This window comes from Lichenostomus cassidix, chromosome 1Aa (genome assembly GCF_008360975.1).
Source record: "Lichenostomus cassidix isolate B80296 chromosome 1Aa, HeHo_3.0, whole genome shotgun sequence".
NCBI lineage: Eukaryota > Metazoa > Chordata > Aves > Passeriformes > Meliphagidae > Lichenostomus > Lichenostomus cassidix.
This window is the reverse complement of record NC_139480.1, coordinates 29,516,285-29,529,758: the sequence shown is the minus strand read 5'-3', so window position 1 is coordinate 29,529,758 and position 13,474 is coordinate 29,516,285. Positions and strand designations below refer to the sequence as shown.

Genomic DNA, 13,474 nt, shown 5'->3' with positions numbered 1-13,474 from the left:
ATCTTCATGGTTCCACTTGGGATCCAATGGTGAATGCACAATGGGTCTCCTTGCCTGGTCTTACAGAGATGCCATGGTGAATGTGCCTCCTTGCAGTCTTGTCCTGCCCTGGTGGTAGATGTGTTAAGGCCTTGAGCCTGAGCTACCAGTGGACAATGACTGCTTTCTTTAGGAGATTTTTCCTTTCCACTGCTGCTTACTATCCATGCTGCAACTGTGCCTTCAGCAGAGGCTGAGTAAGCCACACCTGCATCCAAACCCAGAAATAATCTCTGTCCTGCACACAAACCGCTTCTTTGGGACAGGGTACATGTTTCTGTTGCCATGCGGTAAACTGGATTGAGAAAAAGATATGGTTGAAAGATAATCCAGCAAAAATTAGGTTGCCTTTCAGCTGGATTCCATCACCACACAGCTGTAGAAAAAGTTTGTCTGAGTGAATGTGAGGGAGCAGCTGTCTGTAACTGTGTGGGAGCACGAGGGGTGGCTCCTGTCAGCTGTGCTGGAATGTAGTGTTCCCAGGGAAACAGCACCTTATGCAGTAGGTCGTGGTTCTCAGGGCCTCAGTTGCATTCATAGGGAATGCACATTTATAGCAGAGGTGTGCAAAAAGTAATTTTTTTTTTATTTAACCTACCAGCTTCAGTTGAAGAAGCCAGTCCAAGCACTTTTCTATAGTTGGGGGTAACCATCACCCCAGACCCTGTGTAATGGACCAAGAATTAGTTAACTTGGTGTGTGATGGCAGCTTAGGTGTAGGTATGTTTCAGAAAGCATTGAAGGGTAGTCTCTTTTTCTGCAGTGAGTGTCAGCATTTGTCTCAGAACCAATGGAGGCACCTTGGAAGGATCGGTCCATCTGAATTAGGCACAGTAGAGCTGAACTCCAGAGGTTTGCCTTTAGGGCCAACAATTGGCCAGTCATTTTAGCAACTTTGGTGTATGAGAGGAGGGACAGGACAATTTCACAGAGTAGAAGGATAACCAAGGTTGGCAGAGACCTCTGGGGGTCACCTGGTCCAACCCCTGTGCTAAAGCAGGTCTCCCAAGCGCTGTATCCAGGCAAATTCTAAATATCTCTACAGATGAAGGTATCACAACAGTACTGTGCTGTGAGTGAGGAAAAGGTGCCAAAGGCCTGGGTAAGGAAGGACCTCTGGAGAGCAACCAGTGCATTTACTGAATCTGTCAGGCCTGGGTGCACCATAGGATGTCTTCTATGGGAAGGGGATGCCTGTGACCAGCACAAGTAGATCTCAGAGGGCGGAACAGAACTGCATGTAAAAATGGACTCATGTTGTCCTTAGAGGAGGATCTATTTTTTCCTGTGAGCTCTGCTCATACCTGTTCCCTCAGGAGAATGGAAGTGCCTGAGCACTGAGATAATTTGTGAAGTTTGACTGAGAACTGAGACCCACTCCAGTTCTTAGTGGAGAAGGGGCTGAGGTCCCACTCGGAAGCCTCCTGTGCTTCCTGGTGACACAGTGGTCTTTCTCTTTCCCCAAGAAAAAGCATGCTCCCTCCACAGCACTCCTAGTCCTTTTGTTGGCCTGAGAAATGAAGGGATTCAGTCTGGTACCTTGAATTATCCATTTATTTGTAAGTTCTGCATTCCTGTTCTCTTTTCTTACAGTCTGGATACGGGCTTCCTCTTCAGGACTTCAGCCTTAGCACCATGGGTGCGCACCCCTCTCCATGCCAAGGCAGGGTAGCGTAGCGGTGACCCGCCATACGTCCCTTTCACGCGTGACACTGTGCTAGTAATGGTGGCAGTAGCTGGGCAGGCAAACCCATCCCAGGGGCAAAACCAGCAGAGAGTGGCCTCCAGCTCTGTGCTCTGTGAGCACAGTCAGGGCTGCACTCACACCACCAATGTGAAGACTTTGTCCTCCTGTTGAAAACGCACTGTTTTCCACATTTCATTAAATATATGCTAATTGACAGGTCTTCTGCCTTCTCAGAAGGCTCTCAGTGTTCAATTTAAGAGTCCAGCGAGCTGGGAGCTGAGGTAGTTGAACAAAGAACATTTCTTCATATCATTGGGGGAAATACTTCTTCTTAACTTATTTTCTGAAATTCTCTCTGAACAGACCGTGTACGCTTTGCCCACCATTGCTTTTGCATTTGTGTGCCATCCATCAGTTCTCCCGATTTACAGCGAACTTAAAGAGTAAGCCCTTCTATTTTTTTTTCAGAGTTTATTGTTTTGAACCGTTTTACATGGAAAATGTTAGCACAGAGGTGCTCTGAATCATCGTGCCACTCAGAGATGTGCTTTAGTAACACCCAACAAGCCAACAAGCATGGCTGTCAGCTAGGAAATCTGGCCTCCCAGGCATGCTGTGCTGCTGGGGTGGGAGTGAGGGAGGTGGAGAATAATGCAATACTTGGGAGTTTTCCCTGGAAGTACACAGCAGCCTGGGGACAGCCAAGTTCTGCTGGTTGATACTCGGCATAGGAGAGGCGTGTGTTCCGCTAACAGCATTTGTGCTACTAAAAATCTGTTGCAGTACCAGGAAAATAAAAGTGCTTTCAGCCTCACTGATATTTAAAGATTATTTTGGTAGTGCTGTCTCACTGATATCTCCAGCTGGGAAGGGCTGTGGGGAGCTGGAAACCAGTCCTGCTGTGACATTGCTGGCAGCCCTGGGCAGCTGCAATGATTCTGGGCCATGGGAGAGCCCCAAGGGCGAGGTCGGGGTCAGTCAGACCCATGACTGCCCTCAGACACTTCCTGGGTGCTTTGAATTTCAGGTGACTGGAGCAGGTTTCTAGATACCTATTAAGGCCATCCTTGTGTGGATTTAGAAGTCTTACGTTTACGTACTGGAGTGTGAATATTTCAGAATAAATATCTAAAGATTAAACATTTACATGTAACCTGTTCTACAGGTCTGCATAGATCTATTTTCTACCCATGGGGAGAAAAATTTCTCTGCAGTCATTCAGAACACTTTTGGGTTTTTTTTCTCTCAGTATAATTTTATGTTTCCTTCATTTTGACCTTTTAAATTCATTACCAAAGTGTTTCAGGGTCTTCGTCTCTCCACACGGCCTCACTGTTTAGGCAGGTACAGACATGGAGCAGGGTCCTTTTCCCCAATCCTTGTCTTCCTTGTGTAGCTGTCAATGAGTTTCTGTTTTAAATGAAAATGCATTCATGAGTCTCCCCAGAATTACTATGGTTATGCAAACACCTAATACATTTTGAAACAGCTATTGAAAAATCCAGCCCAACTGTTCTTATGTGTTCTTTTCTTGTTCTTTCTCCAGCCGTTCACAGAAAAAAATGCAGTTGGTTTCAAATATCTCATTTTTTGCCATGTTTCTGATGTACTTTATGACTGCCATATTTGGCTATTTGACTTTCTACGGTAAGTATGCAGTTCTTTACTGATCAGAATAGAAAGGGGATACATGTAAAATCAATAGTGTATCCCAGCTGGAAAGGAAAGTCCCATCCACTTATATTAAAATACTTTTCCAAATAATTTTCCTTAAAGTTCTCATATTGAAGGAATAAATCCTTTTCTCCTTTTCCCTTTTGGATGAAAAGCACAAGTGAAAGTATTATTTGCAAAAGGCATTTTCAAAATATGAGGGAGAGATTTGTTTTACAGAATTGGGGATTAGCTGGGCCCCACTAAGATTTTGTTGCAAGGTACTCACCTGAATGATGTATGCATTGGTAATGGCTGAAGCATGCATATTTGCAGAAATTGAGACAGATTTGAGAGCAGGTCCTAGGAAATGACTAACAAATCGGCCATCACAGCTTTTTCACTTTCTTAGTAACACTTTCATCATAGAGGCAATAGACCAAATGTTTTCCCTGTGTACTTAGAGCTGACCTCTTTAGGTCTCAGTTAAACAAGCTTGCAGTGAAGGTGGGGAAGCTTTGAGTGTTGTCCCAGCTCGACCACCGAAGGATGATTATCTCAGTGTTTGAGACTCCCACCCTGTCTCTTTCCATGCATTTCAATTCAGTTAATGAACAAATCACGTTGTATCACTAAAGGATACAATATGTATGCCCTAAAGGCACAATTGTTAAGTAAAGTAAGATAAAAGATGAATGTTTCCCAGGAAGCTACTCCCATGTTCCAGTATAATAAGAATGTTGAAAAGTAGTGTCTTTTTCCATGGACTATTAAGAGGTTACAAGACAGGTGACAAAGCTGATGTTTGCCTTTTACCTCAGAGTCACTCATCACTCTTCTCCACCCTATTCCAAGTGACCTTTTTGTTACAATCTCCTCATTCATGATACTGTCCCTTGTGAACCACCAATTGCAAGAGAAACAAAACACGTAAATATGAACTGTGGCATTTTTTTCAAAGGTGTACCTATCTCATATTTGCTTTCTCAGATTCTCGTTCTGATTATGAGGCCTTGAGTATACATGTGTTGAAGTAACTCGAGGTCATCTGTTCTAATTTTCCCAAAAAACCCACAAATAGGCTGCAAGTGACAACAGCATCAGCCGTTCTCATCCAGCTGCTCCCATCTAACACATTTTCCTAGAGATGCATCAAATTAGCAGCCCCAGGGAGCAAGTGGGTGTAAATCAGCATGGACCCCTTCGCTTTGGCAGGGAGGAGATTCTGATGTGATTGCCCCAGGGATCTGAGGAGGCAGATCTGTGGCGCTCCTCTCTGGGAATCTCCCACATCCCTCAAGGACGAGGGTCTGGAGTCCATGGAGGAGGTAGGGGCTGCGTCCTTCTGGCCCTCCTGAGGGGGAATGGCGGAGGAATCCCTGGGGTGTCTTGTGTGCCTCTCCCCACATCAGGCATCCCTGCTCTCCAGCACCGAGAGCCCACAGGTGGAAGCTGCGCAGCTCTGCTGGGCTTCTGCAGTGTCATTGCAGTGACAGGCTGCAAAAAAGACACTGAGGAAATATAAAATTCCCCCATAAAGTTCCTTCCTTCTTCCCCTTGAGACTGAAAATACCTTACCTTTCATATGTTCACTTACAGTGTTTTAACCCTCTTCTCTACCCTTACCTGGGTAAGAACAGTATTTTTATTGTGACCATTTCTTCTTTACACCAATAGTACTTGTCTGTTTGCTGTGTTCTCAAAAGTGTTGCAGTGATGACTATATTTACATTGCAGAATTACAGAAAAGAGGTGTTTTTCTTCCCCTAAAAGGTCACAGTGTGGTTGGGCTCTGTGGTGTATCTAGCTGAAAGGAAAACAGACCTTCAACTGTAAGCCATGCCCTTCACTTCCTACCTGGCTGCAGCCCGTGAGCGGTACAGAAGTTGCAGTCTGTGCTTGCAGGAGCAGAGTAAGCTCTGTGTTGCAGAAGCTGTGCATGTGCCCGGCTTGAAAACCCCACTCCTGATCTGCAGGGAGGTGGGAGAGTGTTTTCTTTCTCCTGGTGGGGATTCAAGCACTGCATAGGTGGTGTTGACCTGTGGTCTCTACCCAGAAGGACGCCCTGGGGGGAGCGTAGGCATTTTGCCACAGGACAGATCCCTCTGCCTCCAGGAATACATGAGGTTTTACCACCACCTTTCTAAGATTAGCAGGCAGAAACAAAACATGGGCCTAAAAAGGGGCAGCAAGTGTGTTTTGTGGCATGCTTAACAGCCACCCCTTAGGGTTATTGCTCCTGGAAATTTAAAAATTACAAAGCCAACATGTAGGTCCCTCAGCAACTTGGTTTTCCTGCTGGTTAGTACACGCAGACCTGCTCTGCACTATTTAATCACAGCTTCAAGGAAACATTTTGGCAGGAGGTTGTATTAATATATTGCCAGCACCTCCCCGTTACGCACCCCCTGTGATTTGCCTTGGCTGTTAGGGCTGCTGGCCAGCGTGGGGCTGAGCTGCAGGCTCTGCTGGCAGCCCTCAGAGGAGCTGCTGAGGGATTTGAGTGCAAATGTCAGAGTGTCCCACTGAGAGCTGACCCAAGATAGGCTTTGTTCTCGGTTGAGAACAGGGGCACTTGCTTTTTGCTGGAAGTTTATTTGCTGGTTAGACTAATTTAGCTCAAGACCTTGCAGTTTATATTAAGTTCAGCCATTGCAGTGCATGTGTTTATATAATTTGAAACTTTAAAAAAAAGTCCATGGAACCAATTAAAAATAGCTGATTTCACTTTACCTATTTTTGTATATATGTATATATGTAAGCAAGCTTTCATGTATGTCTCACTGTTGTCTTTTCTACAGTGAAAATTACCTTAGACTTAGGCATGTGCTGTCATGAATTAAGACGCATTCCTAAATTAGGCCTCCAAAGGATTAATCTGGAATAATGGGATCATTGGGATTTTGTTCAAAGTGCTGTTTTAACTCAAGAATGTTTCATTCCATACTCTTTTGTTTACAGATAAATCACTTGTTGTTCAAGAAGGCTGTTGTTAAGCAATGATTTTTGTGGACTAATTGCCTTTTTGCCAGAACACTTATCTTACTGTCTTTCCCATAGAGAACGTGCAGTCAGATCTGCTTCACAAATACCAGAGCAAAGATGACATCCTCATTCTGACTGTGCGCTTGGCTGTGATCGTGGCGGTGATACTCACCGTGCCAGTGCTGTTTTTCACTGTAAGTAAAAAAGTCAGCATGGTTTGGAATTGGTTACAGCTGGACACAGCACATTTCTTTAAACCACAGTCCAGTGGTGGCTGAGACCACAATGTTGCACCTACAAAAAGAGCTTGAGCTTGGTTTAGTATTTTCTCATGCCAGACTCCCACTAATTTCTGGAGAAATTCTCTATTCAATAAATAAATAAATCACTTTTGATCTTAAATCTGTTTTAAATTGAATCTACAAGGGTCCTCTCTTACTTCACATCACTTTACTGGAGCAGGCTCAGAGGTGAAGTTCCTTTTTAAGTGCAGAAGGATTCAAAAAGGCATGTTAAAAAGAGAGGACTATCCTACTGCACATGCACATACAGTTGTGAAAAAACAAATTAATTTTAAGGAGTATTTCAAAGGGCATTACATCTAGCAACCCAAAATTTCTGACAGATCTATGCAGCACTTCTCACATGAAGAACCAGTTTAACACAGGAAGCTTTGAATTGACTCACAGACAATTCTTGACAGAGAATTTTCTTTCTCTCCCTTACAGGTGCGTTCATCGTTATTTGAGATGGCCAGAAAAACAAAATTTGACTTATGCCGTCATGTTTTGGTTACTTTTGTTCTTTTGGTTATCATCAACCTGTTGGTCATTTTTATCCCATCCATGAAGGATATTTTTGGAGTTGTAGGTACAGTATCCTGGTTTTGTACTACTAATAAAAAACAGTTGCTAATCAGCAACACAATATTTAGCTGATGCTGACAGTTAACAAAACTCATTCATTTGAATTTTGCAGGGGTCACTTCTGCCAATATGCTGATTTTCATTCTTCCTTCGTCGTTATACTTAAAAATTACACAGCAGGATGGATCAAAGTTGACTCAGAGGATTTGGGTATGCATTCCATTCTCATCTGTCCAACACTTTCATCTTGTCATTCTCTGTAATGTGCTAGGTGCAAAGCAGACCTAATCTGAACATATGTGTGAGGTCCTTTACATTACATCGTTTACATCCTCTGTGCTTCAGTCTGCTGGCAGCGTTGCTCACCCCTTCTCTTTTGCTTACCCTGGGGGTCCCCTGGTGGAGGGGCCATACCATGCATGGTATCTTGTGTTTTGGGGGGGGCCCTTCTCTGTGGGGTGAGGCACTCCCCTGGCTGGCAAGCAGCAGTAGCTGTCAGCAGGGTGCAGGAACCCCTCCAGCCCCCTCAGCAAGCCTTTCAGCCCAGCAAGCTCTCTCTGTTTCTGTGTGTTGATCCAGAAAGCATGCAAAGTGCTCCATTTGCAGTATTCCTCATGGTTTAAATGGACCTGAGTCAGACTTAGGGTGGTTCCACCAGAAGCAGCCAGCTGAAATGTTACGTTAGCCATTTGGCATGCATGAGCAGATGGGAATGGGCCTTGGAAAGGTTTCCTATGAGCCCCAGAGATAGCTGCAGCTGAAAAGATGCAACACTCCTGTGTATTCCCAGTCTAACGGGGCATGCACTGGAAGCATTGTAAGGTCAGACCTTTCTTCTCTGAGCAGACAGGTAGAAAACATGTTTCATTTTGGCTGCATCCACAGATCCCGTGATGAAAAGGCTGAACTTTGATGAGCACATATCCGAAGAATATACTGATTTCCGTGAGGCTTTGGAAAGAGCAGAGCTGATCAGTCCTAAAAACAGACTCACTTAATCCTCTTAAGGGATGATCAGTGTTTAAGAAGTGAATTGAAAGGAGAAAAAAAATTAGTGTGGTGTTCAGCAAGTAATTATTAATGACACTAATCTGTTTAATTATCTATGGGTCTTGTCTTTACCAGAAGTGCCAGCTCATTTTAGCTGATGAACTTTGATATTTCCCCTTCTAAATCTCCTTAAGAGAAGTTAAAATACGTGAATTAATTGTCTTTTTATTAATTTTCTCTCCTTTTTTTGTTTCAGGCTTCTCTTTTCTTGGCACTGGGGGTATTGTTTTCCCTAGTGAGCATTCCCTTGGTCATCTATGACTGGGTACAATCGGGAGGCAGTGCCGAAGGCCACTGAAGTTCACCTTGTTCTCAAAAGAAGATACCCCTGTTTGCTACACACCAAAATCGCAACCATCCGTTCTGTTGTCTATTCCACCTTTTGTGAGTTTACTCAAATCAAATCCAAATAATGATTATCCAGTACTGAAAATACTGCTATGGGTGTATTTTCTTGCAGAAAACAGACCCATTCTTCCAACAGGCATATCACTCTGATCCACAAAAAGTCTGTGTTATCTGTTAGTTTGTGAGACTATACAGAGTGTCGTTCATAGAAATTCATCAGAATTAGTTTCCCCTCTTCCGCCCATGAATTCCATTATTCCATTATTATCCTTAGCCCTTCAGCCACAAGCTCTGCTCCTTTAGGGCAGCAGCGCCTGTTGCTATCAGTTCCAACTGGAGTGTTGTCCGTTCACATCCTTCCCCCCTCTTTTAGCCAAAACTCTGCTCTCTAATTGTATGCATCTGGTTTGTTGGTTTGTTTGTTTGTTCTGTTGCTGTTTCAGGCACCATTTGCCTCACTGGGTTAAGTGTAGCGTTCCGGATACAGGCATGAGAAGCACCACGAGAGCATAACTACGCTGTGTAAGCGTAGGTCCTAAATCCAGTGCTTCTCTCTGACGGTTTGGTGGGGGAGCCAGCCCCAGGGCTTGGCCCATTCATGGCTTTGGGGAGCAGGCTGTGTGTCTGTGTGTGTCTTTGTGATGTGGTGCAGGGAGCAGGAGAAGGACAGCCACCACTGCCAGCCAGCATTCCCCTGGCACACTTGAGCTGGAGGCTGACCAGAACTTGACCCCAAACCATGAGTACTCGAGCCTGAAGAGACGCAGACATTTGGAGATTTCCATAGGAAGCCTACATTTTCTTCAGCATTAAACTGTTCAGTAATGCCCCATTGCTCTCAGAAAAAAAAAGCAACTCCACTTCTATTAAAACCTAAGCATTTAATCATACCTCATGCCTTTTCCATACCTTGTAGGGACTGCTCCTCTCTTGTGTCTTACCCTCCTCCCACTGAAGTCAGAGGGGTCTTTGACAGCAGTGGGAGCAGGATTTGACTCACTCTGCAAAACTACTGGATTTCTAATGGAAATTGAAATCTGTAACATTCCTTTAAATGAACAAAAATACCTTTTATATTTAGAAGGTTTCATTTACATTTTTCACTGATTCTCCATAACAATTAAAAGATACTCAGTTACTACTAGCAGAAACACTGTTGTTGACAGAATAAGCATTTGCCTAATGCCTTATAGCTGGTGTAGAGAACTACTTGTAGAGACTCAAATGCTAGGCAGGTGATCACTCACTATCCTGAGCAGACATCTTCTATTAGTGCACTGCCAGCAGCACAAACATGTTCACTTTGTGTCATTCACCGTGGAGCTAAAAAGTGTCTCAGAATATGGATGTGGCTCCCTCTGAAAGAACTGATGGCTAAAGGGAGCCCCACTTCATGCCCAAGGGCTGTGATGCCCTTGGTGTGCTCAAGCCATACCATTCAGTATGCAGTGGCCCTCTTGTTCCCCGTAGCTGGTTCATTGATAACTCCCTTTGTAACTGTGGAAGTAGACTGTCATCAGCTGTGAGGAACCTGTCATTGCAACTCGCTCTTTTTGAGGTTAAGGATAGATTATTTGGGATCTTGGGGTTTCTGTGAGCTGTTGAATTGCCTCCGCTGCCATCGCCTTGTCCTACATGGCTTGAAGTCACTGAGAGTTGAGACCACAGAATATGTCTCAGGACCCTGAAAGCTGGTTTCTAAAGGTAACATCCAGAGAGGTTAGTTTGGGGCCTTCCTAGGAATTTGGGCATTGAGATGCAGATTATTCATGCTGCAGAAGTTAAGCCTACTAAGCCCAGACTTCTGTGTCTGTACCTTAGCGTAGGCAGTGAGGTACTTCCCTCTGATGATACTCCACTGTGATCCAGAAATAAGGCAGAATGGATTCTCACCTTGAGGGGTAAATTTGTGGTTTTCCTTTTGCAGGCACCCAGCCCTCAGTGGTCACTGCAGCAGGAGCCCAGCATCTCACTGCATTCTCTGACTCAGCTTGCTGAGGTTGCATTTCAGGTTTTGAGGTGCCTTATAATCTCTCTGGATCTTATCCTAAAAAACCTAACTCAGACCTGAGAATGCTGTATAGTGTTATCCTTAAGATGCTACCAGGCCCTCCTGCTTTCCTTCCCCTTTATCTTTCTTCTACTACTGATTAATGAGCAGCACAGCTCCGTGTGTTGGGCGATTGCGAGAGATGAGCTCCTGGGAATGACTTTCAAGTATACAGGTATTAGCCAGAGGTCTGATCTGCTGCACAGGGTTCCAGCAAGGTCACGTCTGTGACATCTTCTTCCTTTTTCCTCCCCTTGCCTGCAAATAGTCTGTAGTCTGCTGTTTGAAATACCAACCACTGAGTTTTGGCACCCAACTTCCTTCGACTTGAAGGCCTGTTGGGTCACTGATTGTTCCTTGCATCTTCCTAAACCTCCACCATCACTATTCCTCTCTCTCCTCTTTGCTATTCTGCCTTCTCCTTTTTCCCAGTTTATTTGTGTACTGAAGTTTTACTGAATAAATAGGGAGAATGAGCTGAGTGTGCATAGAGTAAAATTACCCAAGGTACTGGTCCACCAAAGCATGTCTTATATACTAAAAAATAGATACCCAAAATATTAAGTCTTTAACAGACTTTGTTTCTTAGTCTCTTGAGAAAAAAAAAAAAAAAAAAAGGAATTCTGCTTAGACTGATTTACTGGCATCATATTTATAGATATTTATGGAAAGGAATCACGTGTTTATTGATGTCTGTGGTAATGAACGTGAAATAACGTGCTTTTTGTTTTCTCATCAGGTTTATACATTCTTAACAGAATGCAATAGACCCTGCTGTAACTGTCAACATCAGTGATGGATGACAATATTTGTATGAGGTTATCTGTAAAATGTACTGCTGTTATTCAGTTCATTTGGAATAGTGAACCTGTAGCCACGATTGTACAAGTCCCACATTTTAGTTAGGATTTTAAGAGCACAGTGAAATGCTGTAGGAGTTTCTCTGTTGTAAAATTAATAGGATCCAGAGTACCATATCTACTTAGTAGATCATAGCATGCTTTCTTTTCATAGAGAGTTTATCACTATTGTGAGCACCACAAGTGTCATAGACTGGATGCAAAATTGCTCCTAATAACTACAACAAAAAAACTTTAAAATTCTCATTTGTGTAATAGTAACAATTGAGTGGTAAGGGACAAGGAAGGACTAATTAGAAGCAGGGACTACTAGTAACATTGTAAGAGTTAATCCTACACTTAGAAGACAGCCTTGCTGCCTCTTGTAGTCCACAGCACATTGCGAAGACAATAGTTACGGGTTTAAAGCAACCATAAAACAGCTGCCCTTCTTTGTCCAATGGCAAACATGCCTAGTTAGTGAAACAAAGTAAATTGTCATTTGGGAACAGTATCTCAGGGGCAGTGACCTCTCTGGGTGATGCTTGCTCCTGGTCAGAGGGCCAATGCCAAATCCGTGCACCAGCACAGACCTTTTGTAGAGCTGACACGGACCAAGTGGTGCCTGGCACGTGTGCAGGCCTAGGGCACAACAGCTGGTCTCATCCTGCAAGGTCAGGGATGGGGATGCTCATCTGCTCAGAGGGCTGCTCTTCTGAGCCACATAAAAACCCAAAGCCTGTGCTCCACTTGTAATAGGTCACATATGCAAGTGTGGGTTGGATGTTATGTGGGTTTTGTCTATACATCTGCCTTACAATGCATAAGCGCAACACAGCTTTCTGATATTGAGTATTAAAACAGTAACAGTTAATGGTATGTCTAGTTTATCTTTAAATGAACACATTTCTTCGCTTGAACCTTACATTAAGGCTAAAGAGCACCTTGGTCAAAACAAAACTTTTCAAGTGGTGGTGTCCCACCTCCAGTCCTACTGCCCACCCCAGTGCCTGTAGGAGAGAGGCACCGCAGAATGTACTCAGCTCCATCAGCAGCTCCATGAGATGGCTTTTATCAGCTGGTGCCAGGGTGCTTTCATAAACAAATCCCCAGAGCCCTTGGTGTCAGAAAATCCTTATTTCCTATAACGTACAGTAAAGAATGTTCTATTTGTATCTAATGTAAGGATTTCTGTAACAAACTGTGAAAAAAAAAGATAATTATTAATAAAAGGTACAGGGCTGAAAAGTCTAGAATTCACAAATTGTACACATACTTATGTTTCTGAAGACAAATCTATGCAGTTGTGTTGTATGGTAGGAAATTTCATTTTTATGTACATATATATTGTAAATAAATAGGATGCTGTATATTTTTGCAGTTGTTTATCCCCTATGAATAGAAGTGTTGAGATAGGCTCTGCATATTAAGAACAATTTTAATAGAAAAACAAATACTTTAGCTTCTTAGCAAAATGTATATCCTTTTCTTTCTCCCAAGAATTCACAAGTTAAATCCTAAACTTGAAATGATAATTACATCCCTAGAGTAAAAAGAGAAATAAAAGGTCCAGTGAAATTGCTTGGATTAACTTCCAGTGCATGATTCCCTGTTTTCTCAACAGCAAGTTTGCCAGTCTTCCTGTTGGGTAAAATATCTCCCTTGTTAAAGGGCCTCTTTGGTACCCAGATACCTTGTGCCTCCTCAGCTGAGGTCAGTTGGTAATAAAGTGCTGGAAAGGCTTTATGCAGAAAACCATGGCAAACTGCAGCCCGCAGTTTGACCCAGCATTATGCTATGTTGTATCCAGGCATGTATTTACCCAACTAGTACAAAGAGATGTCAGGGTAGATCTTCTGCATTTCCATTTTCAGCCATCAGAAATGCCTGTTGTTCAGAAAAAAAAAGGTACAACAGGCCAGGGGTGGGCAGCAACCAGAGCAACTGGTGCCATTTC

At 43.5% G+C, this 13,474-nt stretch overlaps 1 protein-coding gene across 2 annotated transcripts in view; it reads left to right on the top strand.

Annotated features, from left to right (window-relative positions):
• SLC38A1 (solute carrier family 38 member 1) overlaps window positions 1-8,713 on the top strand; it is a 37,825-nt gene extending 29,112 nt beyond the window's left edge. For both annotated transcript variants that reach the window (XM_085043837.1, XM_085043846.1), the window contains exons 11-16: window positions 2,090-2,169; window positions 3,273-3,373; window positions 6,440-6,558; window positions 7,093-7,234; window positions 7,343-7,440; window positions 8,477-8,713. In XM_085043837.1, coding sequence (XP_084899963.1) covers window positions 2,090-2,169; window positions 3,273-3,373; window positions 6,440-6,558; window positions 7,093-7,234; window positions 7,343-7,440; window positions 8,477-8,578 — 642 coding nt within the window. In that variant the 3' untranslated portion in view covers window positions 8,579-8,713. The remainder of the gene's footprint in view (window positions 1-2,089; window positions 2,170-3,272; window positions 3,374-6,439; window positions 6,559-7,092; window positions 7,235-7,342; window positions 7,441-8,476) is intronic.
• The last annotated feature ends 4,761 nt before the right edge of the window (window positions 8,714-13,474 follow it).